A 26,399-nucleotide genomic window follows, 5' to 3' on the forward strand; every position below is an offset into this window, starting at 1 on the left:
GTGGCAAAAGACCTCAGTCCTCTGGTCACTAGATTGAAGGACAGAAGATGACCAGTGATGAGAGCTGATTTGAAGGACCTGGGCTGTACATGTATACAGGTCATATGGAAGCTCAGAACACAAACATGCTAGGAAACATGGCTGCAGAGTTATTAGCCCAACCAACCAAGTCAAGACTCCAGCAGTCAGAGGGCAGAGGCCACAAAGCTTTGGTGACCCTATTTTTTTTTGCTAAATTCCATTTTTTTACACATTCGTATGAAACAAAGAAAAGCCAGAAAAGCTTTATAAAAAATAGGGATGCCAAGCAATTCTGACCTGCAGGCCACAGCACAGACATTATGTCAGACCTGACGTCCAAGATGCTAAAGGACAGTCATTTCCAACCCATTCATTAACTTCATGTAATATTAAATTTCTACTACTTATTTTAGTTTTATGTGTTTGCAAGTATCTGTTCTAAAATAGCTTTTATTGCTGGCTTTATATTATTTACTGCAAGTGTTTTTTGGATGGCATGTCAAGTTTTGAAGGCGCACTTTATTCTGGAATGTGACTCTGCGTTGCAATAGCAGCTTCTGGCTGCTTCTCTGGAGTTACGGAGAGCTGCTTGCAACCACACCACCCTGCTGAGATGCCGTGTCATCAGCTTGTTTTAGAAATGAAACAATCGTTTAGGGGTATGAGCGGTTTGTGTCCCTGGCGATGGACAGCAACACGATGTGGCTTGGGGCAAAGCAATAAACAAAAACAGCTTGGTTTAGCAATAAAACCATTTTAAACCGAAATGCAAGCCGCAAGAGCTTTTCATCATCTATGTACCAATTTCTGAAATCCACACCGATGCATCGTCAGCTGTGGTGTGATCCGAAAACTACTTCAATTTTCCCGTTTTATGAATTATCATTCGACCAAATGATTTTCATTGGCTGGCTGCCTGACCCTCTCTCTCTCGATTGGTCAGATGCTCTTGTTCTGGTAAATAAGACCTCAGTCAGTCAGCAATCTTGCCACTTGTGTAACACTGTGAAAGTTCCCCGTTCAGGGCAGCCAGTGTCTATAGTTGGCACAGATCCCATATAATACATGCTTGTCTTATATTACAAAATAAACTGTTGTGTCCTGTTTTGAACCAATACAGGGTGCGATTTGTCTGATTGTCAGGACCCTCGCCCCACTTTTCCAACTGGGGGGCGGCATCCTTTGGAGTGTCTCTCATCTCTCTCATTATGTTTGGACTCACCTTAAGATGCAGAATGTTCCCTGTCATGTGGCTGGCACTGACTGGGAGGGACATCTGCCCGTTAACTTACCTCAAAGGATTTAGTGGGGATTTCTTGAAGTGATAATAAAACCACAGGATTATATAAAACAGATATGAGTATGAATATTTGTAAATATGTGTGTTTTTAGGATCTCACCATTTGCCTTTTTGTCCAGGGTGTTGCTGGGGAGGGGTTGCTGGTGATGACATTTGAGCGTTGAGGGGAGGGGCGTTACTGGTGGTAAGATTTGCTTGTCGGGGAGGGGGGGGGGGTGCTGATGGCAAAATTTAATAATAAATTTCAATAAAACTGTTCCCAAGATGGGGCAGGGCCTGTTTTGTCAGGCGAGGCCCCTGATTTTGCCGGGCGGGGCCCCTGTTTTGCCGGGCAGGGCCCCTGATTTTGCTCATGCCATAGGCTGTAGCCTAGAATAGCCTGTGCACTAATGTAAAGGGCCATGGCAGCTAGTACAATGCTCCCCAGAAGGAGTGTCCAATCATCCATCCATCCATCCATCCATCCCTCCATCCATCCATCCCCCTGTCCATCCCTCTGTCCATCCATCCATTCATTTATTTATCCGCCTGTACCGAGCAGACAAAGGAATCAGTGTTGTTGTTTGGCTGATGCGAAACAGCTTCACACAATGACATGAAACGTTCCCATCAAACATACCGGGTAGGTAGGCGTGTCCAGTCAGGGGGTTTTTCTTTTTTTTGCCATTTTCTTCCCAGAATTGTCTTAATTCTCTATGTACCAAAGTGCAGAAAAGGTTAGGTGTGATTTACAGCATTTTTCCAGCTAGAATCCAGGCACTCACAGGGGCTCAGTTAGTCCACTGCACATGGCGTGCGGCCAGTGTGGAGCACTGGCGGGGGGCTTCAGCTCACTGCCAGCAGACCATGGAAGCCAGCAGCCCACATCTTAGCTGTGGACCGCACTGGCCATCAACAAGGGCCTATACACCAACTTCCTCAACAGTAAGAATTTCTAGGCACATAAATCAGGTATAAATGCTTAAGTGGATGCAAATATTCTTAAATGAATAGTGATTCGCTGCAGGGAGCAGCATATTGGCAATGCCCTGCATATAAATCACCTAAATATGACAGCTTGGTGGGAAAAGTAAAAATGCAAGCAGTAATTAAAGAACGGAGTGAGTAATGTATGATTACTGTTACATAAACTTGATTGGCGCATGCAAGCCTGTGGTTGAGTACTAACTGTCAACACTGTGGAGTCGGTGATCTTCTCTTCCAAAGTGTGTTATAGCGACCTTGACCCTCCAAACAATCTGCTGAAAATATACTGGAAATAAATTTGATTTGCAACAGCATGACCCTCACCAGAACAGGGCGTGTAAGACATATCAGTATTATGTAACAGATAACTGGTGAGACTGGCCGCTAGTCAGATCAGAGAACAATGACTGAGTGAGACCACAGGAGATTCAGACGATACAGATTTAAATGAGGGGTGACATTAGAAGGGTCCTGGACTGTAGTGGGGGTTTAAGCAGATCCTTCGCTGTGGAGGAATCCCACGAGTATCTGTGGATTTGGCCCAACCCTGTCTCTCTATGACCTAATGTACCCTCTGCAGCGTGAGGCCAAATTACAGCCATGCTGAAGGCTTCCAGGAAAGACCCCGGGGCCTCACAGCAGGGCATGAACACACGTCAAACCAGCCAGGGTGCCAAGAAGGCAGCGAACCCAGCTTACGTCGGCCCGGGTGCCACAGCAGGTCCAGCAGGGATTCTTTAGTGACACCTCCATCGTCGGCAACAGCCCTCGTCCATGAGCCATCTCCCCAGCGACACAAAAGCTGTCACCATTTCAAACAGGCAAATGGACTCTTGCTAAATATACAGACATGTATTTATGTCTATATTTGCACATGTATATTTGCGTGGGCGTTCCGAGAGTAAACTCACGAATCTTCTCATTTCTCCGGGCTTAATGACAGGCTATTGTCAGCATATATAGCAGAGCCAAATCTACTCAGCGTTTCTTTGCAGAAAAAAAATGTCAAATAATCATTCGGGGACACGGGGACAATGTTCATTATATTATATGAGGCCGAGAACCGCTTTGAACTTGCACATGCCGCCATTCCTTCATGAAGGATTCTGCTGATTTTCCCATGAAGACAGAGACAAGCTGGATGCCCACCAACCCCGCTACAACAAACGGGGGGAATCAGAATTGTTTTTGCATGGAAATGGGCTTGAATGGGGCTGCAGGGATGGGAGTTTTGTGCCGGAAAGGTCTTATCAGAAGAGAATGAGCAGTTCAGCCCTTCCCTGAGGATCCACCCCGGGCGGACATGAATCACTTGTAGATGTGAGAGCTTTGGATGAAACTTCCTCCTTACGTCGTTGTGTGGTCGACCCAGTAGGGTTGGGATTGGTGGAATCCTGAGATTTAGCCAAAGTAGATGAATGGGGGATTACAGTGATACTAGAGGAGGGCAGGACAGATCATCTCAGTGTTTATCCCTCTATTTGTGACATAGGTTATTGTCTGTGTAACAGGCTTTGATGAAGTCACAGCCCCCTCCAGTGGTCAAGTTACCTCCATTACTGGGCATTAAGCTAAACGTATATATTTATTTCTTTTGAAATAACAAATATTAGGTCTGAACTGAAATGGCTTGTGTTCTTTTTATTATATTAGAGATCCACCATGTGTGTAACACAAATATTTGGCACTAGGTCTTCATCATTATAATTAACTGACTGATGGGTCTGGCTGTGGATGTGTGGTGAGTATCTGCTGATGGGTTGAGGTCCCATCCAGGATTATTCCCTGCCTTGTGTCTGTAGCTTCTGGGGTAGGCTCCGGACCCATGCAACCCAGTATATGACAAGCAGGTATAGAAAAACAATGGATGGATGGATGGATGGATGGATGGTCATCAAGACAGCACCCAATCAGAGCTAATGGTCAATTCACAATTCATACCCCCATAGCTGCTGTACATATGAGGATGTTGTCAGTCTGTAAGACCTCACAGAACACAAAACAGACGAATCTTTATTTCTTTATTATACGTTTAACTCTTTAAACTGTAATTTTACCAGGCAAAATCTGCATTGAAAGTCCTATGATAAACATAGAATCAAGAGATTCCAGAGTTTATTTGTCATATGGACAGAAAACAGTTACTTCCACTATGCATTGCAAATCTCCGGTAAACGCAAATTATGTACGAAACACAGATCGCAAGTACAAATTAAGGCGCATACAGTGAGACAATAAGTACAATTACAATTCTAACAGTAAACATAATGCAAATACTGCAAGAGTGGATAACGGGAGGAGGTAGATAGCTGGCCAGTCCTATGTGCCTGGTCTTTGGAGATAGATTGTTTCAGCAGAACCAGGGATGTAGGGGGGAGGTGCTGTGGGCGAGAGTTATTTACAAGCCTGATGGCCTATGGGTAGAAACTGTTTTGTGGTCTTGTGGTCTTTGATTTCACGCTCCTGTAGCGTCTTTCTGATGATAGGAGTGTGAAAGAGTGTGAGAATGTCCTACTGCTCCTTTTAATAATAATACATCTCCCACCTGAACCTCGTGTGGCCACTTTCTGTTTCTCCTCCTGATACTCTCAGCCAGTGGAGAGCTGACTCAGCTGAAGCTGCTGGCAGACGACACCAGGGCTGGACTGGGTTGAAAAAACGGCCTTGAACTTTGGGGTCCTACATGGTCCCATGATAAATTTTGCCAACAGTGTTGGGGGGGATGGGAAGTCCCTGTACTGTAATAGCTCTTACCCAGCGATACATTTTGCTGACTTGGGGGGGAAGGGTTGTTCCCCACAAAAAATTCTGCCGACCCATATATCCATGCCCGGTATGCCAGATGGCCAGTTCAACCCAGGATGACACCATAAGTGCCTGTGATTGGGGGGGTCAAGCATAGTGATGAAGCAATGCGGTTGGCATCTGGGGGCCTGAAGGTTATGACGGAAACCTTCAGTAGGAACCTAAGGAAATTTGAAAGTGCTAGAGGAGTATAAATGCATGAACATGTGACGGCACGGCCTTGCATAACAGAATCAGACTCAGAACGGCTTGAGGGCTCACTTTAAATGAACATCAAACACTGATTAGCAGGTACAGTCCGGATTCTGCATTTCAGAAATGGGCAGCTCTGTGAACAAACCTTCAAACCTTCAATTTGAGTTCCACCATGAGTCAACAGCTACTAAAAATAGAGAATGATATGGGGGGTATTTTTGTTGCAAACTTCAACTCTTGGAATATAAACACAGTATCAAAACCAAGGGCTGGTCACAAGTTTTCCAAACCAAAGACTGTGAGGATGAGCTTTGTATATTAGATCTGATGGTCAGAGCCGTGTTGGGCTTGTTGGTGCTGGAGACCCCAAGCTATGCCACAGAGTACAGATGGAGCAAATTGTGGTGAGGAAACAAGGAAATATACAGATTGATCTGCAGAATCTGCAGATGGTGGTATCATAAGGCGCCCTCCCACTGAAACTCAGAAACCTAGTTCCTGGTTCCGAGTTCCTGGGCTGTCTCGACCAGGGACTTTTGTAGCTCCAGACTCCTTTTGAGTGTCACTTTCTTACCATGCAACAGAAACTGTGACCTTTATGCAAAACAAGCAGGGGAGACGCAAAAAGCTACAATGAAACTACACAACCACACCAAAACAATGGAGGATTAACAAATTATTATGTCAGTTAAGTTATTGGTGTGATCGACTGAATGGTCTGAAAATACGGGACAAATCCTATTTTGGTTCAAAAGGGGACAGCATATATATTTAAATTTTATGTATAGAGCCTGGAGCATGTTAATAATTCATTATTAAGTCTGGACAACAGATCAAGCTTTTGTTTTCCACAGCATAAAAAATGATCACAATATATAATATAATAATATTTTCTATTAATGATAACATTATTCCGCTAATAAGGGCGAGCAGGTTTCACCGCCAGCATTGACAATATTAGACAGAAATATATATCAGCTATCAATCAAATTTTCCGATAGAGAAATATGGAGACACAACCAAACAGGTGTTCACTGATGGAATAAATGTAATTCGAGTACACAAATAATTCCATCTGCTTAATTTATTCTCAGTTCCTTTCATCTCTTTTCCCAGCATTTCCACGCAACTTCCAAGTTAGCGTTGGTGCCAACCAATCAGCAAAGTTAATTGCTATAAGCTGAACTCAGTAGTAATTACTCAAGAGAAAAGTACCTACCCTTGACTAGGGACTAAAAGAAGATTTAAGAACTACCCCCGAGGAACCTGGATCTTGAAAAAGGTTCTGATTCTTGCTGTGGGAAAGCGCCTATAGGTGGCCACAAAAGACCCTCAAAATGAATGTAAATTGTCTTCAGGAATATTGTTGATAAAAAAAATGTAGTTGAACTGTTCGTCAAGCTATTTGGCTTAGGGAAGGTGAGTGGATGCATTAGGGGGCAGTAAACACTCTCCAGGAAAGCAGTATTTGCCAGAGTTGGAGGAAGATGTGCAGTGAAATTCATTACAATGTGTGACCAGAGATGCCATAGCACAGGCAATGATTGAGTCCCTCTGGTTAGTGGCAAGGGGATTGTACAGTGTACAAACCCACAACACGACCACCAAAAAGGTGACCAATGAGGAATAAGACGCAGGTATGGTCTTGGTGCCCTGAAAGTAGAAATGAAAATAACTAAAGCAGGGGCCACAATACTGAGTGGACACATGAAGTCCGCGGAAGCCGGAGGTAGGACGGGCTCTGGCTATAGGTAAATGGGTACCTAGGGCCCCCGAATTACCTGCGATGTGGAGGAAGTGAAATGATCAACAATTGTCTTGGATGGAGGGCATCCCAAGTAAAGCTTTGCTTAGGGCTCCTGAAAAAGAATATGGCCCTGGTTGGAAGTTCCCGATGAAGCACCAAAAAAACCGCAGAAACCATAGCTCCTTGACAGAGGTCAGTTGAGGCTGCTCCACTTACTTGGACATTTAGGGCTGCTGGATAATTCATTGAACCAGCACTCAGACCCCAGTTATCACTCTCAATTGTATATTTGTGTGAGACATATAAATACCTGCTTAACATGTTGGATATTTATAGTCATACCCAAGGAATATACAAGTATGATATGCAGGTATACAATAACAAATTAGTGAAGCAAATTCCAAAGGACTTCATCAATCAAGGGTTGGAACGCCATGGGATCATTGACTAACCCGAATGGCATGACCAGATACTCATAATATCCACTCATGATTAGAATAGTCATCTACTGCCCCCTCCCATCTAATTAAAATTGTAGGCACCACTAAGGTCAAGCTTATTGCAGTAATTTGCATTTTGAATCTATTCAATTGCTGTGGCATCAATTGATGGGGATGGTGGTTATTAACCATGATCTCATTCAGCATTTAGCAATCAACATACAACCTCAGACCACCATCCTTTCTGCTGGGGCCAGCCCCTGCAGTAGAGGTTGAGCGAAAAATGTACTGTAACATTGGTCAGGTTTTTCAGTGAGCTCTGGTGGTCAGTACAGAGGAGTCTGCACAGTCAGGCTATGTTAGTGACCCTGGGTGGTCAACACCATGGAGTCTGCAGAGTCACTGGGAGCACCACTGATCCTGGACAGGGCTGCAGGGCAACCTATTACCATCTTCTGCTCACGAAATCTTATAGAACTCTAAAGCAAAACCATACCCTGGTTTACATTCAAAATAGCGTGACATTTGGATGACACCTGCAAAACAGTCATTTACAGTCTTTTGTCTTGAAACAATCATTATCATTGTTATAATTATATGAATATTATTAGTAGCAGTAATAAAAATACCATAATAAATTAAAAATCTAAAACAAAACAAATAAAAAATTACATTTAACATTTTAATTAACATTGTAATGATGCTCTCCATTGGCTAAGACTTTAATAACTGTGACTCGCGCAAACACCAGTGCCGAAAAAGTCCCAAGCAGTGATCTTATAATGCCCACAAGGAACTTTGGAAGAGTACTGCACTGACCAAGCATAAGCAGGCTGCTTCTTTTACCAAAGATCAGGTATCCCTCCTCATATAAATAGTCCTTTTACTACTCGCTGGCTTACAGTGTCACATCTGGTTTTGTTGTTGTTGTTGTTTCTCTGTGACTGAATATATGGAAATGTGAAGTCGGGAACTAAAAATGTTTTAAATTGAATTAAATTGTTGATTTGGACTACATCAGTATCATAGTTTGCCCTGTGTTAGCTTGCTGTTGTGTATGAGGATGACATACTTTATATCACCATTATTTTATATTAACGTTTACATTATTGTATATTAATGTAAAGAATTAATGACAAATTAATTGACTCCTGATTTCTAGAACATTCTGTGTTTGGTATGGTCTTCAGCCTGCTCCGAGGGCATGTTCACTGAGTCCCATCCACCATGTTGCTGGTCATCCTCTTCCACTTCTTCAGCCATTATAACCTTTTCCAAAAGTACTGGATTGTCCCGTTTGTATTCCCAAAATAAGATTGCTATTGTATTTTTATCAAAGCATGTGTATAAATTAAACCCGTTGAAAACATACCAGTCTGTTGGAAAGCTTGGTTCTTGGCTACTTTTGCTAAGCACCTGCCAACCAGGCAGATACAGAAATGAGTGCTTTAAACATTTTATGGTGATTTATAGTGTTTTGCAAATCAGGCGTGTTTGTTGAAAAATTCTTTAGATTTATAGATATCTGCATTTACATTAATTTAGCAAACACTTTCAGTCTGAGTATTATATTTTTGAGAGAAAGTAGGGTCAGACAATTGTGGAGCAATTGGAGGTTACTGGCTTTGTTTAGGGGCTCAACCGTGAAGCTACTCTGCCAAGTCCGGGATTTGAACCAGTCACCATCTGAGCACAAGCACAACCCCTGAGGAACACAACACCCCCAAACCTTTAGTCTCAGTATTAGTCTAGTAGGGATTTCATGAACGTATTTTGTTGCAAGCCCTTTCAAACCACATCCATCACGGTTACTCTTTGTCTCTCAATGTTAGACAGCTTATCAGTCCACATGGCTATAGGTTCCAAGTCCCTCCAGTCTGGCAGCAGAATGAGCCAGGCAGGAAACCAATGTACACAGTGTGTCTGACATAACGGATTATGGTATGATCCAGTAATTAATGATCAACAGTCAGGCAGTTGTGCTTTCCTACTGTAGGGGTCATTCGTGGACGTCAGCTGATGCCATGCTCAGGGAGTCATGCAGACACAGGTGATGCATACCAGACGGAAAGAGTCATTGCCCAGCAGCACTTTAAATAGAGAACGGCAGCAGCAGCTTGTCCAGAAATACTCTATTTGTGGACGAATTACAATCCAGTCAGGCTCATGCGCCAAAATGACATGACATTTCACGGAGGGGATGAAGCAGACTCAGTGCACACTGCATGGGGTTTTTTTCCACACTTCCACCCTGAAAAAGATCCCCACCAATCTACAGTACTAGTGGTTAATGTTTACACACACAAGTATTTAGAGAACTTTCAGTGAAGGTCAAAAGAACAGGACTGTTTGATGTTTTCTTCAAATATACCACGGGGGTTAAAACTAACAGCGGTGGCCTTTGGACAACGTCAACGTTTTTATGTGATTAAACATTATCACCTTATCCAAAAGGATCATTTTATCATTTTTTTATGTTTTCTACAATGTGGAATGAGGAGTCGGCATTGCAGAGATGTTTGCTTTCATCCAGCCGACATCATATACAGCAAGGAGCAGAGTTTAGATTCCTGTCCCGGGGCAGGGGGACCATGTTAACCGGGCTATTTACGCTGGGGGGCAGGGACCGTGAACATCATCAAATGGCAGCTTCACGACTCTTATAGCTGCTGGGGCAGTATATGGCTCACGATTATGTATTATATGATTGCAAATAAAACAATTAGCAAGGCAATAAAGTAATGCTCTGAACAAACTAAGCTGACTTGACTGCAGATGTTTGTCTGATCTCTGAAACACAGTAAGACAGAGGAGCATGATGGGTACAGGTCAGAGTCATTGCACGCTTGCTTTCAGGCGGAAGCATGATATTCGTGACCTTCATTGTCACGAAACGAGGCGGTTTGGGCACGAGAATGAGGCATGATGCCGGCAGAAAATCGGACGACTCACTTGCGCTTCAAAGGACAAAACGGTGTTTATTAACCAAAACACAAAAAAGCAGGAATACTGCAAAAACAAAAAGGACCACGAGGGGTCAAAGGCAAAAGGGGAAAAACAAAGACTAATTACAGGTGGGTGGGGGGGGGGCAGAACGTACATCTAACATCAACAATCACAATCAACGAACCACTAAGGAACAGAACTCAGGCAGGAACTTAAATACTAAAACTGAACAGGGTAACAAGACAGCAGGAGTGCGACAGACACTGATCCATTTGGGGAGGGTGCAGGACAATCAGGAAAACACACAAGGGCAGGCAACAGGTGAAACTAATTAACACAAGGAACTAAAACTAAGAACTAACCAAGAAATAGGGAAAACAGAATCTAACACTGGAGAAATGACAGACAGGTAGAAACACAAGCACGGGCACGCAGAATGAAACCAAAACCAAATACAAATCACAAGACACAGGAACTAGAAAATGAAACACTAGGGAACAAAATACAAACATAGAGGGGGATTTGAACACAAAACAGAGGAGTTAACATATAACCACACGCTGAGCTCATTGAGCCATGCGGCCAACAGGGAGCAAGGGACTACAGACTAGGACAACGGGGAAAAGGACACAGACTGGGATAACAGGAGTTGACCATGACATTTCATATTTATCATATAAATGAACAGGGGTATCAGAGGTGAATCAAGTAATGCCCAGTAAAAAATAAAAACAGGAAGCAATTTTTGAATCACGAAACTTAGCTAAGTTAATAATTTAGTTTACACTTTGATCAGAAGGGTATTGTTATTTTCTCCCTTTGCAGTTTTATGATCTATAATCATAGTCTATAATTCATAATCTGACTTTCTTAGCTGCAGGGTAAAATTTGCCTTCTGACGCAAAGAACTAAAATATTGAAATACTTGTTTTAAAAGTATCATGACAGAACTACCCAGCATATGAAACATCATGTGGTCACATGGAGCTTTGCACGCACAGTGATGGGTGTCAGACTACCCAAAGCTAGACTGGCTGTGCCTAAAACATTGCCATACCCTCTACTAACCCAGGTTCCCGTCACTTCACTGGCAGGTCTCAGACCTCTGCCTCTAAAAGGACCCAGTCATTGAGAGGCAGTGTTCAGCTTAGTGGGTTAGGATGCTATGATCAGAAGGTTGTTGGTTCAAATCCCACAGTCAGCAGAATGCTGAAACTGTTGGGCCCTTAAGCCCCAACTGCTCCAGGGACTGTCAGACCCTGCTTTAAATTACGTTGCGCTTTGGCTAATAGCATCCGTTACATAAAGCCATCGTCATGTGCTGCACAGTGCCACAGGATTTAAGTTATTGCAATCATGACAGTACAATTATGCCTAACTGCAAACAGAAATGTATAGGCAGTAGAGGGGCGGAGCGTGGCCTTTCCTGTTGAGTAAACCACACACTGTAACGCTGTGAAGATGTACACCATCGAGGCAGCTTCATGGTCCACTTTAACGCTCCAATATACTTATCCTAAGAGTACGAGGGGTAAGATGAGGTCATTTTGGAAGAAGAGCAAGATGCACTTCAAACACAGCATTAAATTATCCATAAACCCCCAGAAAGCATTTGGAAAGCACCAGGAAGTCAGTGAATTACTGTCAGAACTGACGAGGAGGTATAAGGAGAGGGGGAATTAAATTACACCCGTGACACTCGCTGTTAAATGAACACGCCTGGAGAAACAGAACGGCAGGAGTACAAGTCGAAACCAAGACCGTAAAGAAGATCTGAATCTAGTATGAGACTGACGTGCTGATGTTCTATTCATTTGTAATGAGAGCTTAGCTTCTTAAGAAGTAGCTTCGGGTTTTCACCTGGAATTTGACAATCTAATCAAGTAAATAATTGATCTTCTGACCCTGTAGGAAGCAGCTAGCCTCCTCTCGGAGCATACCTGAGTGACATCCTGGAAACCCTCCCTAGCCAACATGGTGTGTGTTTAGCTAAGTCTGTGTCATGCTGTGCGCTACATAAGCTATATTATCCCTCAGTGTGGACTGCACTGCCCATCACCCACCCTCTAGCCCATTTCTTAGCTGTGTTGATTAATAGCTGTTTACTGCAGCAGCCGTTAATCGAGTTAATGTTTGGCTAAAAACTAAAGGTAGCTCATTCCTAGTAGTTAAAGTTACTTATGTGCCATGGGTATCTCTCGGAATAACACGGGAATCACGGTGTGTGGCGTTTAAATATACCCAGCGTCCAAATGAAGCTCGGCGATGAACCAACATGCAGAATAACAAATCAAATGCCGGCGTTAATTCTCCGGCTTAAAGGTGGTGGATTTATTCGTCGTGCTTTTCATTTTGCAAGAATGACTGTTCGCAGTGTGCACAGGAAGCAGGCAGCTGTGCCCCAGCTGAATTATCCCTCTCATTCCGTCTAATCCCGGCTTCCTGGATGCTTGAGCCCATGTGCAGCGCCCTCCGCAGCGTGGGAGTGGAGTGCGGAGCGCGTGCAGCACGGAAGCACGTCCACGGGGGCGCGGCGGCACCGCCCCGAAGGACAGCGTCGCGTTTCACCGGCCTTGGGGTAGAAGAAGAACGGAGCCCATGCTCTCTGGCTCTCACTCCCTCGGGTGGCTCGGGTTTCGGTGCTGGCCCAGCGTCGCCCGCTCCCCATGGGTCTCCGAACTGGCAACCCCACAATGAGCGTCTTTGACAGCTTTCTCCCGCGACCGATCACAAGGAAGAGCACAACTGGAGCAACAACAACAAGGCGGCCACTGTGCCGGCGGAAACAAGCGGCACATTAAGTGTCTGTCGGGAGCGGCAGCGGCGCGGGAGGCCTGCCTCTGCAGATCCGCACGTACGGCAAGGACTCCCCGCTGGCTGGCGTCCAGCCCCAAATCCCCCCAAATCCCCCCAAATCCCCACTCCCCCAGGCCTTGCTGGAGGGGGGACAGAGGGGGCACACCTGCACCTTCTCTGCATCAATCCGTCTTCAGGGCTCAGCCTCAGAAATGAAGTCACCTCACCCGGTGCTTCAGGAACCGGACCTGCAGGCCCCCCCCCTGGTGGTACAGAGGCCGAGCACCACATATCCCTGTGTATTTAATAAAGCTGGGGGGGGCTGTTTTCACTCTAATCCGGTACAGAGACCAGACAGTGCCCTTGGAAATGCATGCAAGCAGATTCCTCCTTTTCACCTGCATACTTGTGACCATCCCGAAAATAAACTTTTAAACTTTTAATGAATAAAAACAAAACTGACTCCTAAATACACATAATCAGGCATGTGGGTCAAAGCACTCGGCCATTTTGACCACCTCAAGTGAACCAACAAACCCCCCCACCCCACTCCAGACCCTCCTGTTATAGTCTCCCTATGTTCTTCACCCGTAACTGAGCTTAGTTGCTGTTTCTGCTCAGCTATCAGTCCAGCTGGTCTTTGTTTTTTTCCCCCTGTTTTATTAGCAAACAGAAAGCCAGCTGGGCATCATCTAACACAAGAAAGCTCTAATCCCAAAGGAAAACAGACAGGAAGAGCCATATAAAACCTGGATAATACAAGTATCACCCTGCACCAGGTCAGAGTCCGTCCAGAAAACCTCAATCCAGAGCGTCAGGAGTGAATATCTTATGTCTGTACTGCATGTCGCACTAGCAGGATGCTGCCTGGAGAAGCACCCCCTTCCATCCCCCCGCACACAGACAGAGTGCAGTCAGGGGCAGCTTGGTAAGAAAACACCAGAAGCTCCGGCCAATGGATGAGGTCACCGTGTGCATTAGGCCACGCCCACTCCAGGTGTCACCTCTAGATTACAGGTAGACGCCCATGCACTGGCAGCTCTATTACAAGGCTGTGTGAAATGTACTCCTCCTTGAGGGGGGGGGGGGCTGGGTTCTGTGCCCCCCTCCCTCCCCCGTGAGCCCGGGAACTCTTTGTAGTTTTGCACAGGGGAGCCTTATGTTTAAGTCATTTCTGCTCCCGCGTTGTGTGAAAAAACGGTTAAGAGGCAGCGGCTGAGCCGCGCGGATGTGGAAAGCCGGCCGGTGTCTCCCGCTACCGTCTCTGACTCACCCGGCCCTCCAGCAGGCAGCTGACACCTTGGCACAGTGCCAGCGCTGACTCCCGCCACTGCAACGTGCCGGTCGCCATGTAGACCTGAGGAGAGAGCGAGAGCGAGCGAGAGAGAGAGAGAGAGAGTGAGAGAGAGTCGCCCGTCCCAAAGCCAAGAGCAGCCACTACTGGAGGATAGGGAAAGTCATTCATAAAAGAGCTGAGCACTGAGCAGAAGGAAAATGTGAACCAGAATCTTTTGAACAGTGTATTTATTTAGCAGAAGGTACTTTTTGGGAAAGGACGGTCTGCCAGTCCCTGGAGCAACTTGGGTTAAGGTCCCAATGGTGACATCACTCTGCTGACACTGGCATTCGAAATGGTGACCTTCCAACCACAGGCATAGTGCCCTAACGTGCTGAGCCACACAGCGCCCCCTAAAGCCCGAAACACAACACTGCCCTTACATATATGTATTAACGGATATGCTTCAGCATTTAATATATGACATTACGACTCTGCGGCAGCTGTGTTCCGAGCCCAGGTGCAAAGAATGGTTTCCCCACTTAGGCGTCTGTTCTCAGGGCTGGAAAGCAATCAGCTGCATAATTGCATTTTTCAGTGTGCTGATGCTGCTTGTTTCTGACCATGAGGTCACGCTGTTGTAAAACTGTAATCCCCCCTAGAAGACCCCCCGCCTAAACCTGTCGCCCGTTGAGCACCCTGACTGCAGACAGGGTCTCCTCTGTTGTTGCCGCCCGGCAGGGTGACGGCATGTGACTTGTCCGCTTGGCCCATTTTCTCATGGCGTGCTTGAACTTTGACCCCTTGATCCTGCCCCAGACAATAAGTCAGGAGATGGATGGGGGGGGCATTAGGGCCACTCTCGATGACTGGGGGGGATTATGACCCCCTCCCCCGCCCCACCCGAGGAGGTCACCTTAGCTTTTGGACCAGGACCTGGAGAGCTGGGAGCCAAACTTGCCAGTTAGGGTCACGGTGCACTAGTGGCACGAGGAGGCTAATGTGACAGTGACACGAAGTGCACTTAACGCATGGGAACGTGCTTTCTGGTTCTGGTGACGGTACTGATGGCCCTTGGCTGTTTTTGCTGGATCGCAGCTCGTGAATTTGTGTCAGGTTCAGCAAACGTGCGAGACGTGTGAAAGAAGTGCCAGGGCACGAGCAGAAAACGAAATTTCTGTACGTGCAGGAATCGTGACGAGTATCGGAGCATAAACCGCCATTCCGTTCCTCCAGGGCGTCACGGCTGTGAAGCGAGACCATCGGACAGCCTGGGAGAAGCCTGGGCACTTGTTTTTAGCTGAACACACTTCCTTAACACAGACTACAATGTGTGAGTATGACAGCATGACCCAGGGGGACAAGCAGTGAACATCAGGGATTGAAGCTCATATATGAATATCGGCCGTGAGCTGACCGGTGCTGCGACCTTCAGCTGGAGGGGCCTGAGGTGCGTGTGTGTGGCCTGGGGGGGGGGGGGCTCTGCTGGAAGCAGCCCCTGCTCTCTCATTTCTTCCAGGAATTCTGGAGGGCGGCTGATTTGCTTTTCCCATTAACCTCCCTCACAAGGTGACCCACTTTTTTTTCTCGACGTGCCACATGTGCGCCGTCTGGCCACGTGGAGGGCAGACCGGCGACACCTCTTCCTCTCCACATGTGGGGAGGGGGGGGCGCACACAAGGAGCTTGTACAAGGAGGGGAAGAGCGTGCAAAGGTGGGGGCGCAACAACTGCACTCTGCAGCTGTGGGCCTACGTGAGCTGAGGCAGGCACGCTGAAGCGGCAGGCTGCCCCCCCCCCCCCCCCCCCCGGCTTCCCGTGGGCGCGATCCAGCCCAGAACGAGACCTTGACAATGAAAGATGTGTCGTTGTTACTCCTGAGGACATCTGACACCTCTAAAAAGGCAGCCTGAAGAAGAGCCAAGATCCATTTTCCCACACGGTCCATCCAAAGAGCCCCGTGTTAGTGTGTGTAAGTCTCTCAGGGAAGCTCTGTTTATATACCAGTGAGTCTCTATTTATATTTTATTGGCGCTTAAAGAAAACTGTGTGTGTGTGAGTGAAGTGCGGAAAATGAATATCGTATGTTTCTCATTATGCAGTCAGTCACATTGTTTCGATATGCCTCAGCAGCGCCGTGCTCTTAATGTGATGCATATCTCTGGCGGTACAGGTTCAACAGTCAAGGGCCAGAAAAGGAAAAGAGGTGGGCAGGTCACGTCTGCAGCCCAGTGCCCAGAAGGTGAGACCGTCCAAATTACAGTGACAGCAGGCTTAGACCGCTTCCATACAGCTGTCATTTTCCAGTCAGACAGACAGACAGACACACGCAGATACAGAAATGCACCCAGATGAGACCTTGTGGTGTTTGGGGGGGGGGGGGTGATGGGGGGGCTGGCACAAGCATGATCTTCAAGGACGAAAACACCCCCATGGTTTGTGGTGCGAGCCGGGCCCAGCTGTGCCGCCGTGACCTGACTTCTCTCCAATCACACCCAAACCCCAATTTACCAATAAACAAACAAACCAGCAAGACCGTAATACATCCTGCAAGTAGTCCGGTCACTGAGCAATCTTTCTAGAGGTTAATGGAAAATATAAAATTACCCAGAACGTCAACATTGTCGAGAACTCCTGGGAAGAGCTTCAAGAGAAACAGCGAAGGACAAATGTGACTTTAAACAGCAGAAGACGAGGTCTTCAACATCATAGAGATGCTCTGATATGAGGGGCTACTGTAGATTAGGGATCCTCAACCTTTTGATGAAGGCAAACAAGCATGCGCTGTTAGAATTTTACAGACTGGAGGAACACTTGCATGGACCGTGGGTCAGGAACCACTGGGCTCAGTGACTAGTACCTGGCTTGCTCACTCCAAGGTCATCCTGACACGTCCATCCCCAGGTCCGTAAGTGCAGGATAAGGTTCAGCTGCACGTTACATTTCATAGTGAGTGAGTCAGTGATGCTGACTCATCTCCAGATGATTCAGGATTGAGCAAAGTTCCCGTGGATTTTGCTGCCACCTAGTGCTGATGAGGATGCCATTGCACTACTGACCAGAGTGAATGTGACCAAATGGGATCGGTGATTGGCAGAACACTTTCCCAATATCCAACACCCATTCAGTGGTAGGGAAGACCCTTCTGTACTGGTGGGACACTTGAATGTCATATGGTTTTTATTGATGCATCTTTGTTTAAACACTTACAAATAACAGGTATTAATGGAACTGCTCCTTAAGACACCCCAGGATTCATCTCTGAGAACAAGAAAGATTTTTACAAGGACATAGGAACATGAACCCATCATCTGTAATAATGAGACAGACCTTTGTGATACATAGCAGATGATAATTCAGGGGAAGGCTACGCTAATCCTGGAGTGCTAATCCTGGAATGCTAATCCTGGAATGCTAATCCTGGAATGCTAATCCTGGAATGCTAATCCTGGAATGCTAATCCTGGAATGCCAGCCCAGGTTTTCCATCCCACCTGATCTCTAATGAACCACACCTGATCCCAGATTGTAAGTCATCAGGTAGGGTAGAAAACTTGCTGGATAAAGGCACTCCAGGATCAGGGTTGCCTACCCCTGTGGTAGCAGATAGTATACAGCTGAAAGTGAAGATTTATGACCTAGCATGACCTCCAGTGATGAAAGTGCAGGTTTCACCAACCCCAGATCTGACCTCCAGATGTAGATAGTGAAGAACCACTGACCCTCACAGAAATCCAGTATCCTATCGGCTATTAATCATAGGTTTAGGTGTGTATGTCGGGTTCGGGCCAGAAACGGAGCTGTATACAACTCACAGTGGCTTTACAAGCAAACCAACTCTGGAGGTCAGGATTACGACACAGTATCCATAGTAGCCTTATCTCTCTGGAAATGTCAAGGTTGTCAAAATGGGAAAAAAACTAAACACAAAGCTGACAGAGGACAAACCAGAACAACAAGCATGTTTATACCACTCATTACTCATGAAAACCCGCCCTTTGGTCTGGGGGGGAAAGTCTAGAAATTTCCCGAAGGTTTTTATGTGGCTGAACTGCAGGCCCAGTGGAAATTATAGGATGAAAAAGTGAACGAATGACAGAAAGTGTGGGCGAGGGAGGGAGGGAATACGCCAAAGAACAGCTTGGTCAGAGTTCGAGAAGAAAAACTGGGGGGGGGGGGGGTAGGGGGTCAGCGGAAACAAACACTCCACAACGCACAAATACCGTTTGCCAAGATTTTAATCATCCTGACTGGCTGTTTACTGAGCAAAATTTACAAGTTCCACCACTGTCCAACTCAGCTGGAGTACTAATAACTTCACAGTGAAATGTCAGGCACTTGATGGTCAAAATCTTAATCTGGATGTTTGATTATCAGTTCCAATATCACTTCCTTCAAAATCAGCCAAGATCAACAAGCTTAAAAAACACATTTTATTTATAAAATCAATAAAACAGGAGTACTGGCTGGTAGCTACCTGAACGATGTAAACATTGATTGGCAGTTATACCCCTCGAGGGTCTCTGGAGGTGAGGCGGAGCTTCTCAGCACACTGGGGTCACAACGTCACTCTGGACCTGTGTCGGGGGTCAGGGTACCTCGCACCCTCCTCCCAGACGCCCGCTTTGGGGATCAGGTACCACATAACCACCCCCGTGGGGTTAACGGAGACGGTAAACTCTGTGGAGTCCTTCAACATCGGCATCGTCTTCTGCAAGAACACATCATACACCTGCGAGGAGAAGATGGAGGGAGATGGAGAAGATGGAGGGAGAGGTGAGGCAGAGTTCAGGAAGGAGCGAGGGGGGCTGAGGCGGAGTGCACCGGATCACGCAGGGCCGGAGCAGACCTTATAGACGCCTGCAGTGTAGTTTAGTTTCCCCAGGCTGGTGGTGTAGCGGTACGGCATGTCAGTGCGTCGGCTGAAGAAGACTAGCGTGCTAGCCGAATCCGACAGGGGGCGCCAGAACACCTCAATACCGCTGCTCTCCTGCGAAAGAAGGAAGGGGGGGCATTATGGTTCTGACAGGCCAGCTACAGGATGAACAGTCATCACTCGGTCAACTTGGAGAAGAGGACATAATGAAAAGGAACAAACATGAAATGTAACGGATATTCTATGGTCTATATACAAAAAATATACAAGTGCTAATAGAGAAGTACAGCGAAATATTTGTGAGTAAACATACCTTCAACAGGCGCCCACCCTGGACACCCATGGGGTCCTGATTGATGCCTATGACAGCTTTGTTCTGCAGAATGGCCCGCGCCTCGCTGCTCAGAGTGCGAAGGTCAGTGGACATGAAGAGGGGAGCCGCCATGATGGCCCAGAGAGCCATTTGGGAGCGTGACTGTTCCACACTGAGGCCGAAGTTCCCGATGACAAGCTGCATGGAAAAACCCATCCTTTTTAATGTCAACTCGCAGCTACAGACCTGAGAACTCACAGAAACAGCCACTCTGTGGGGGGGGTCATACCATATCAGGGTCGTTCCATTTCCCGGGCCCAGCAGCAGGCTGCAGAATATCCTGGTGGGTCATGAACCAATCCACAATGCCCAGGACACTAGCCCAGGAATCCTCAATATCGTCATAGTTACGCCACAGATTACAAATGTCTCCCAGCAGTGAGTAGTTTACCTGTGTAGAGTCACAGTTATAGGCAGCTAAGTATGCTCTTGGGTGCAGGAAAGAAGCAAGTAAACAGAAGACAGAACAACGGACGATGATTTTCTATGGAATGCTTTGGTTCTTTAGTATGGTGCGTACATACAGGGATGCACATATCTGCTACGCAAGTATGCATCTGATGTATAGAGACACATGGCAATTTCTTGCCGCAACATATCAGCACATAAAATAGGCATTTGTGCTGTTATGACAAAAAATGACTATGCGTTTTAACCTTTTTTGGGCTAATGCATACTTCATTTGTGGTATAAAGGTTAAAATGAACTGTAATTTCTCCTCATAACAGCACAAATGCATATTTTATGTGTATCTGTGCAGTTACACCAAGAAATTGCCACGCGTATCGCTTTATACACCAAATGAATACTTGCCTACCTGGTATGTGCATCCCTGACTACGTACAAGCTTAGTCATTAAAGGATTCTCAATCACGCAGCTTATCTGGATTTACTGCACCTCTCTTCAGTAAGGATACCAACTGCATCCTTGGCCAGACTTACATTAGGAGGAAGCCCACCCTGGTAGGCAGGCCAGCTGCAGGAGTAGCCAATCGGCCGGCCCGTGGCATTCAGAGCCGCTGACATCAGAGGATAACCTACCAGAGAGACACAAGATCTATGAGCTGTCAGTGGATGCTTGACACTTCCTGGTATCTTGCCCATGGCCCATCCCGAGCCTGGCATCCCGAGCCCAGCACCCTCTCCCCTGTTTCCCCTCCATTCTTCTGTGGCGCTCACCTTTCTCCTGCTCTGTAGCATTAGAGTAGCAGCCGTCCAGTTTTAGCATGTCCACGCCCCACTCAGCGAAGGTCTCAGCGTCCACCTTGATCTTGTCGAGCGTGGTGCCCGGGTAGCCGCCACAGGTGTGCGTGCCCAGGTCCCCGTAGATGCCCAGTTTCAGGCCTCGGTCATGGATGTAGCGGGCCAGTTTGGGGATTCCTCCTGGGAATCTGGGATGGCAGGAGAGGAAGGGAGAGTCAGCTCCAGAGGGCGTCAACACCTTCAGCAGTGTGTGACTGCCGCGGTCCCGATATTCAGGATATTCTATGGTATATATACACTGTCTATATGCAAAATATATACACATGCTAAGAGGTACAAGGAAGAAACCTTTGAGTGATGTTACCTTCAACAGGCATGTACCCTGGACACCCATGCGTAGTGATGGCTAAATGAAGCTTCATGAACCATTTGCTGTATTTTTTGACTGCAGTAGATGGCGCTCTTGGTTTGCTTTGGGACATGCTTTGAGCCCTTTTTTGAATAGAAAGAACCATCTAGTGGGGTCAGAAAATACAGCAAATGGTTCATGAAGCTTGATTTGGCTATGACTATGCATAGGGTCCTGATTCATAGCCCCTGAAAATGGCTTCCCAGCAGCATCCAAATTACACTGCATATATTTAACTCATCAGATGCTTTTTTCTAAAGTGAGATACTTTTTTTCAGAAAGCAGGGTGAGCCAGTCTCTGGAGCAATTGGGGGCTTAAGGGGCTCCCAACGGTGAGATCAGTCTGCTGAACCTGGGATGTGAACCTTCCAATCTGAGGTACAACACCAAACCCGCTGATTCGCACCCCCACCCCGATTCCAAATTCTAATCATGCGCTCAAGGTACAGAAATACAGGAAGAGAAAAGCAAAACTCCAGTTTCACATCTGTCTGTGTACAGCAGGGTTTCAATACAATGATTCAAATGAACAGCAATGCTTTGTCTCAGGGGCCTCGGCTCACTCTGGGCGACACACAAACACTGCAGAAGACGAGCAGCAGGGGGAGCCGCACCTGGTCGGGTCTGCCTGCAGTCGGCCCTGGCTGTCACGCTCCATGGAAGACCAGCAATCATCGATATTGATATAGACGTATCCCAGCTCCTTCCAGCCATCCTCAGCCAGGCGGTCCGCCATGTCCCTGAAGAGGTTCTCGCTGGATGGGTATGGAGTTAACATGATATCTGACCCAAGCACACGTCAACCAGAAACGCACATTTCACTTTACTGCGTAATACTCTCCTGCCAGCTTCACACTGTCTGCATGTGAGACTCAGTATTGTTCAGTTTGCACTTAATAATAATCGTTTACCTTATGCAATTCTTGGGGTCATTTTTACAGTCAATGTCGCATCGAAACCGTTCCCATGCCAACCAACCCATGGGAGGTGTCCTCATTAGACCATTGTCCAAAGCGAAGGAGAATGTGGCCAGAGACAGGAACAGGGCCAGGAAACCCCCTGAAGATATCATCTTGGAGAGAAACCAGCAGAACAGGCAGTAAATTCACTGTAATTGTAAGAAGTGATCATCTGACTGTTCACCTGCCTAGAGAGAAGCTGGGTGGGGCTACACACAGAGATCTGTTTAGTGAGGCCATAGTAAACAGTCAGCTGACAGGTATTAATTTGGTTTGTAACTGGCATTTTAACGGATGGGTAACAATGCATATGTAAGTTTATGGTTATGCATTACAGGACACTGCCAATCCCCTGAACACCTAGGCTATGAGAGGAAGGAAAATAAATTTTCCACGTAATTCAATCGATTTAACAACAATAGTGATAAATATAATTATATTCCCGGAGACCGTCAGGATAAGCGCGTAGAATATTGCTGCATTAGGCATATTATTCAGGGGGGAAACAATGTCACAGAAAAGGTTGCATGTTTGACATAACTATATGCTCCGGAGTAACTGAATAAATTTGTTTCATACATGCTCACGCTGTTTCAGCTTCTGGTATTTAATATTAAATACGCGATATTTATTTCGTGAATAAATTATTCCCGTAATGACCGTATGATCAGGTAGCATAGTGAAGGCAGATTGACAGGGATCACCTTATACCGCGTTGATGCTCCAGCACCGGCGCCATGCCAGTTATTATGCAGCACTGTTTCGCCTTAGAAGTTAATCACTCCTTAAGGACATTTGCGCAACAGAAATCCATTTCTGTATTAATCAAGTCGCTTTATCGACAGCACATGGGGCATTTAGGGTAGCCCAGACTACATCTGCAATATTATAGTAGGCTGAACATCTGTGGTTTAGACCACGAGAAAGGGGAAAAATCCAACCCGGAGAACAACATACCACAGCAAGAAAACATAAAAGTGTACGGCAATGAAAACTGTATTTACTTCAAACAGCTTTTGATTTTAGTACGCTATAATTATTTCTGCTATAATTACACTGCATTGACATCAGCGTAATAAAATACAAAGTACCTCTTAATCCAAGAGCTGGCAATCTTTAGTCTGGGCTTCAAAACAAGCAGGAAGTCATCGCCCAAAAGCAAGACTGCAGTACAAAATCATCAGCATAATACAGCCAGACAAGTTCCTTGTTGGACGACAACCGGTCATAAATGGGAGTGTGTCATGTGATCGGCCATGTTGGTCATGTGACCGCTCACATGCGCTTCCTCAGTCAGCTGATAGTGTGCATTTACTGCAGAGCTGTCGCTATACATTTGCGATGTCTACGTCGTTTTCATACACGGTGTAGCTATGTTAGGGTGACCAGATAATCCATGTCAGGGAGGACACTCTGAGCTAGGACAGGAATTGTAAATTACCATTTCAATTAAACGGACCTGGATTTCACTTGAGCACTGAGTTCTTGCTGTGTGCTGATTGGTCAGTCTCCTATAATCATGCATGTGTCACTAATGTTAATGTGAAACAGCTGGATGAGTCTTTCAGTCAAGGAAATAAACCAGTCAAAGCACAAGAAGAGCTGAACTAATTAGCCGAGCACAGGAGCCTTTCAATTTGAAAGTAGTTTGTAAAACCTGAAGTAGCTCAAAGTGTCCTCCCTGACATGGATTATCTGGTCACCCTAAGCTATGTTTATTGCAGACGCGTGATCTGCATGTGTCTAGGCGTTGTACATTGCGGGTAGATTGCAAGGATTTTACACATATAAATAGTTCTCTCAGTTTCAAATAGATAACTCCTATTCATAGAAAAGACTAATTGATATGCCAATATAAGTTAATACTTGATATGGTAAAATGTTCACCTGTAGAATACAAACAGCCTGTGAAAGCAACGTAATTAAATGTAAATTTAAACCAAATCAACGCTCTTCAATCTAAACAATAATATGCAAATTTATACCAAATAAGCATCGTAGAATCTGAAGTGAATATTCCATCCAGCTTTCTAACACTTATACAGTACAGAGCTGTGGCTCTCACCTGCTGAACGATGGATGCCAGTAAACGAAACGTAATTAAATGTAAACAAAGTCCTCTTCAGTGATGGAGATTATTCTGACCGAACCGGAGGAGTGATGCACGGTAACAGCATGCAGAAACAGTCCTTCAGTCAGTGGTTGTCCCATACGCACATTTACATCCACAACTGCAATATTCCCCTGTAAGTAAAACAAGCCTGTGGCTCAGTTTTAACTACCTGCGTTTATAAATGCAGCTAACCAAATATTGCTAATCCAATTCAGTTCCCATCTTGAGGGTGACAAGACACATGGGGTATAGCGGTAAGGAGGTCAAGAAAGCACTGATAAGGATATAAGAAGCAGAAAGTATTATAATCAGCAGAAATGAGGCAGATAGAAAAGTTACAGGAGCACCAAATGTAACGGATCGGTCAAGTTTGTGGTGAAAAGGGAAAAATTAGTTTGAATAACAACCGATGCAAAGAGTCTCATTAGGTCAATAGTAAGATGCGTACAAATTTTTACATTCCTCCATTGTGAAGTACAACAACAATGCCTTGGACATGAACCCGTAAACGTGTAATACCTCTATTTCACACGTGGAGGCAGTGTCGACCTGTGTGGAATCAGCTTCAGAGACCTCATGTCGTTACCATTGGTTTTTTGCGTGTTGTTTATGCGTGTTTGTCTGTGGTCGCCAAATGCTTGCTGTGCTTGATCTAAGAAAATACGGTTTCAGCAGCGACGTTTAATTTACTCACTCCCACATCATACAACCGCCAAAGAACTCACAAATAATGATTATATTTCCGATTGCTTAATTTGTGTTTATTCGTTTATTGGATGAAACTTTGGCGAATTATTTCCAGTTCAGTGCTGTCTCTTTAAGAGGTTTCGTGATCGAAGAGGTTAAAAAATGCTCATATGTGTAGTACTATGAGGCTATCGTCACGTATTAGTAATATGATGCCGGTATGAAACATTGGCGCTAAGTTATAATGCTGGTAATGGCGTCTTGCGCTCTGTCAGTGGCAGTAATTTATAATGTTGGTAATAGGCTGCTGTCCTGAGGTCCATTCAAAGCACCACCGACTATTACAAATAATGTAGGGGACACATAGTACTGTAAATAATATAGGGGACATATAGTGCTGAGTTCTGTAAACAACGTAGGAGACACACAGTACTTAGTACAGCAAACAATGTAGGGCACACATTGTACTGAGTATTGTAAATTATGTAGGAGACACATAGTGCTGAGTACTGTAAACAATGTAGGGGACACAGTACTGAGTACTGTAAACAATGTAGGGAACACATAGTACTGAGTACTGTAAATGGTGTAGGGGACACATAGTACTGAGTACAGCAAACAATGTAGGGCACACATTGTACTGAGTATTGTAAATTATGTAGGAGACACATAGTGCTGAGTACTGTAAACAATGTAGGGGACACAGTACTGAGTACTGTAAACAATGTAGGGAACACATAGTACTGAGTACTGTAAATGGTGTAGGGGACACATAGTACTGAGTACAGCAAACAATGTAGGGCACACATATTTTTACCAATTACATCTGTTCGCTTTTGATACTGACATACTGCCAGCTGCGAGAAAATTAAACGGGAGGATGAACAATGCTGGGCAATGAAACCGTGCTACGTGAAGTGATATTCAGTATGAAATGTTTAAAGATTATGTACGACACAAAAGGTATTGAGTCAAGACAAGATAAAACGGGTAACATTAGCTGCTGATACAGGCTAACATAAAATTCGCGTGTTTTTTTTACAATTTTCTTCAACCTGCTTCTGCATTCCGCAACTCCAGAAGTCAAAATCTTTTCGCGGAGACACTCCGGATATACGCAGATTGGCATATCGCAAACAGGACTGAGGTACTGCGCATCACTATAGAGGTGCAGACTCTGATGTTTCTACAGTAAGAAAGTGCTGGGTGGTGCAGCTCTTGGGCGCTAGGACCCCGTGGCCGGGCGCTGTCGTGCGGTCACTGGCGGCTGACACGCAGCGGAGCTTGTC

The 26,399-nt window shown here is 45.7% G+C and overlaps 1 protein-coding gene and 1 long non-coding RNA gene across 2 annotated transcripts; one reads left to right on the top strand and one right to left on the bottom strand.

Moving 5' to 3' along the window:
- The first annotated feature begins 16,343 nt into the window (after positions 1 to 16,343).
- On the top strand, positions 16,344 to 21,972 carry LOC111851558 (uncharacterized). Its single transcript, XR_011984146.1, has 3 exons — positions 16,344 to 16,463; positions 16,665 to 16,733; positions 21,630 to 21,972. It is a non-coding gene; the product is annotated as an uncharacterized lncRNA (long non-coding RNA).
- Positions 18,711 to 23,567, bottom strand: naga (N-acetylgalactosaminidase, alpha). Its single transcript, XM_023826594.2, has 9 exons — positions 23,402 to 23,567; positions 22,263 to 22,423; positions 21,966 to 22,106; positions 20,919 to 21,130; positions 20,682 to 20,776; positions 19,969 to 20,130; positions 19,680 to 19,877; positions 19,340 to 19,480; positions 18,711 to 19,222 (listed from the first exon to the last, which is right to left on the bottom strand). The coding sequence occupies exons 2-9, from the start codon at positions 22,421 to 22,423 to the stop codon at positions 19,049 to 19,051; spliced, it is 1,284 nt and encodes a 427-aa protein (XP_023682362.2). The 5' UTR covers positions 23,402 to 23,567; the 3' UTR covers positions 18,711 to 19,048.
- Positions 23,568 to 26,399: the final 2,832 nt, after the last annotated feature.

Source organism: Paramormyrops kingsleyae, chromosome 19, assembly GCF_048594095.1.
Source record: "Paramormyrops kingsleyae isolate MSU_618 chromosome 19, PKINGS_0.4, whole genome shotgun sequence".
Classification (NCBI taxonomy): domain Eukaryota; kingdom Metazoa; phylum Chordata; class Actinopteri; order Osteoglossiformes; family Mormyridae; genus Paramormyrops; species Paramormyrops kingsleyae.

Coding starts and splice junctions, on each gene's coding strand:
- naga (XM_023826594.2), bottom strand. CDS start 22,423: ATGATATCTTCAGGGGGTTTCCTGGCCCTGTTCCTGTCTCTGGCCACA. Junction 20,131..20,681: donor AGGGTGGGCTTCCTCCTAAT/GTAAGTCTGGCC, acceptor GACTCTACACAG/GTAAACTACTCACTGCTGGG. Junction 19,481..19,679: donor AGGGTGGGCGCCTGTTGAAG/GTATGTTTACTC, acceptor CTTCTTTCGCAG/GAGAGCAGCGGTATTGAGGT.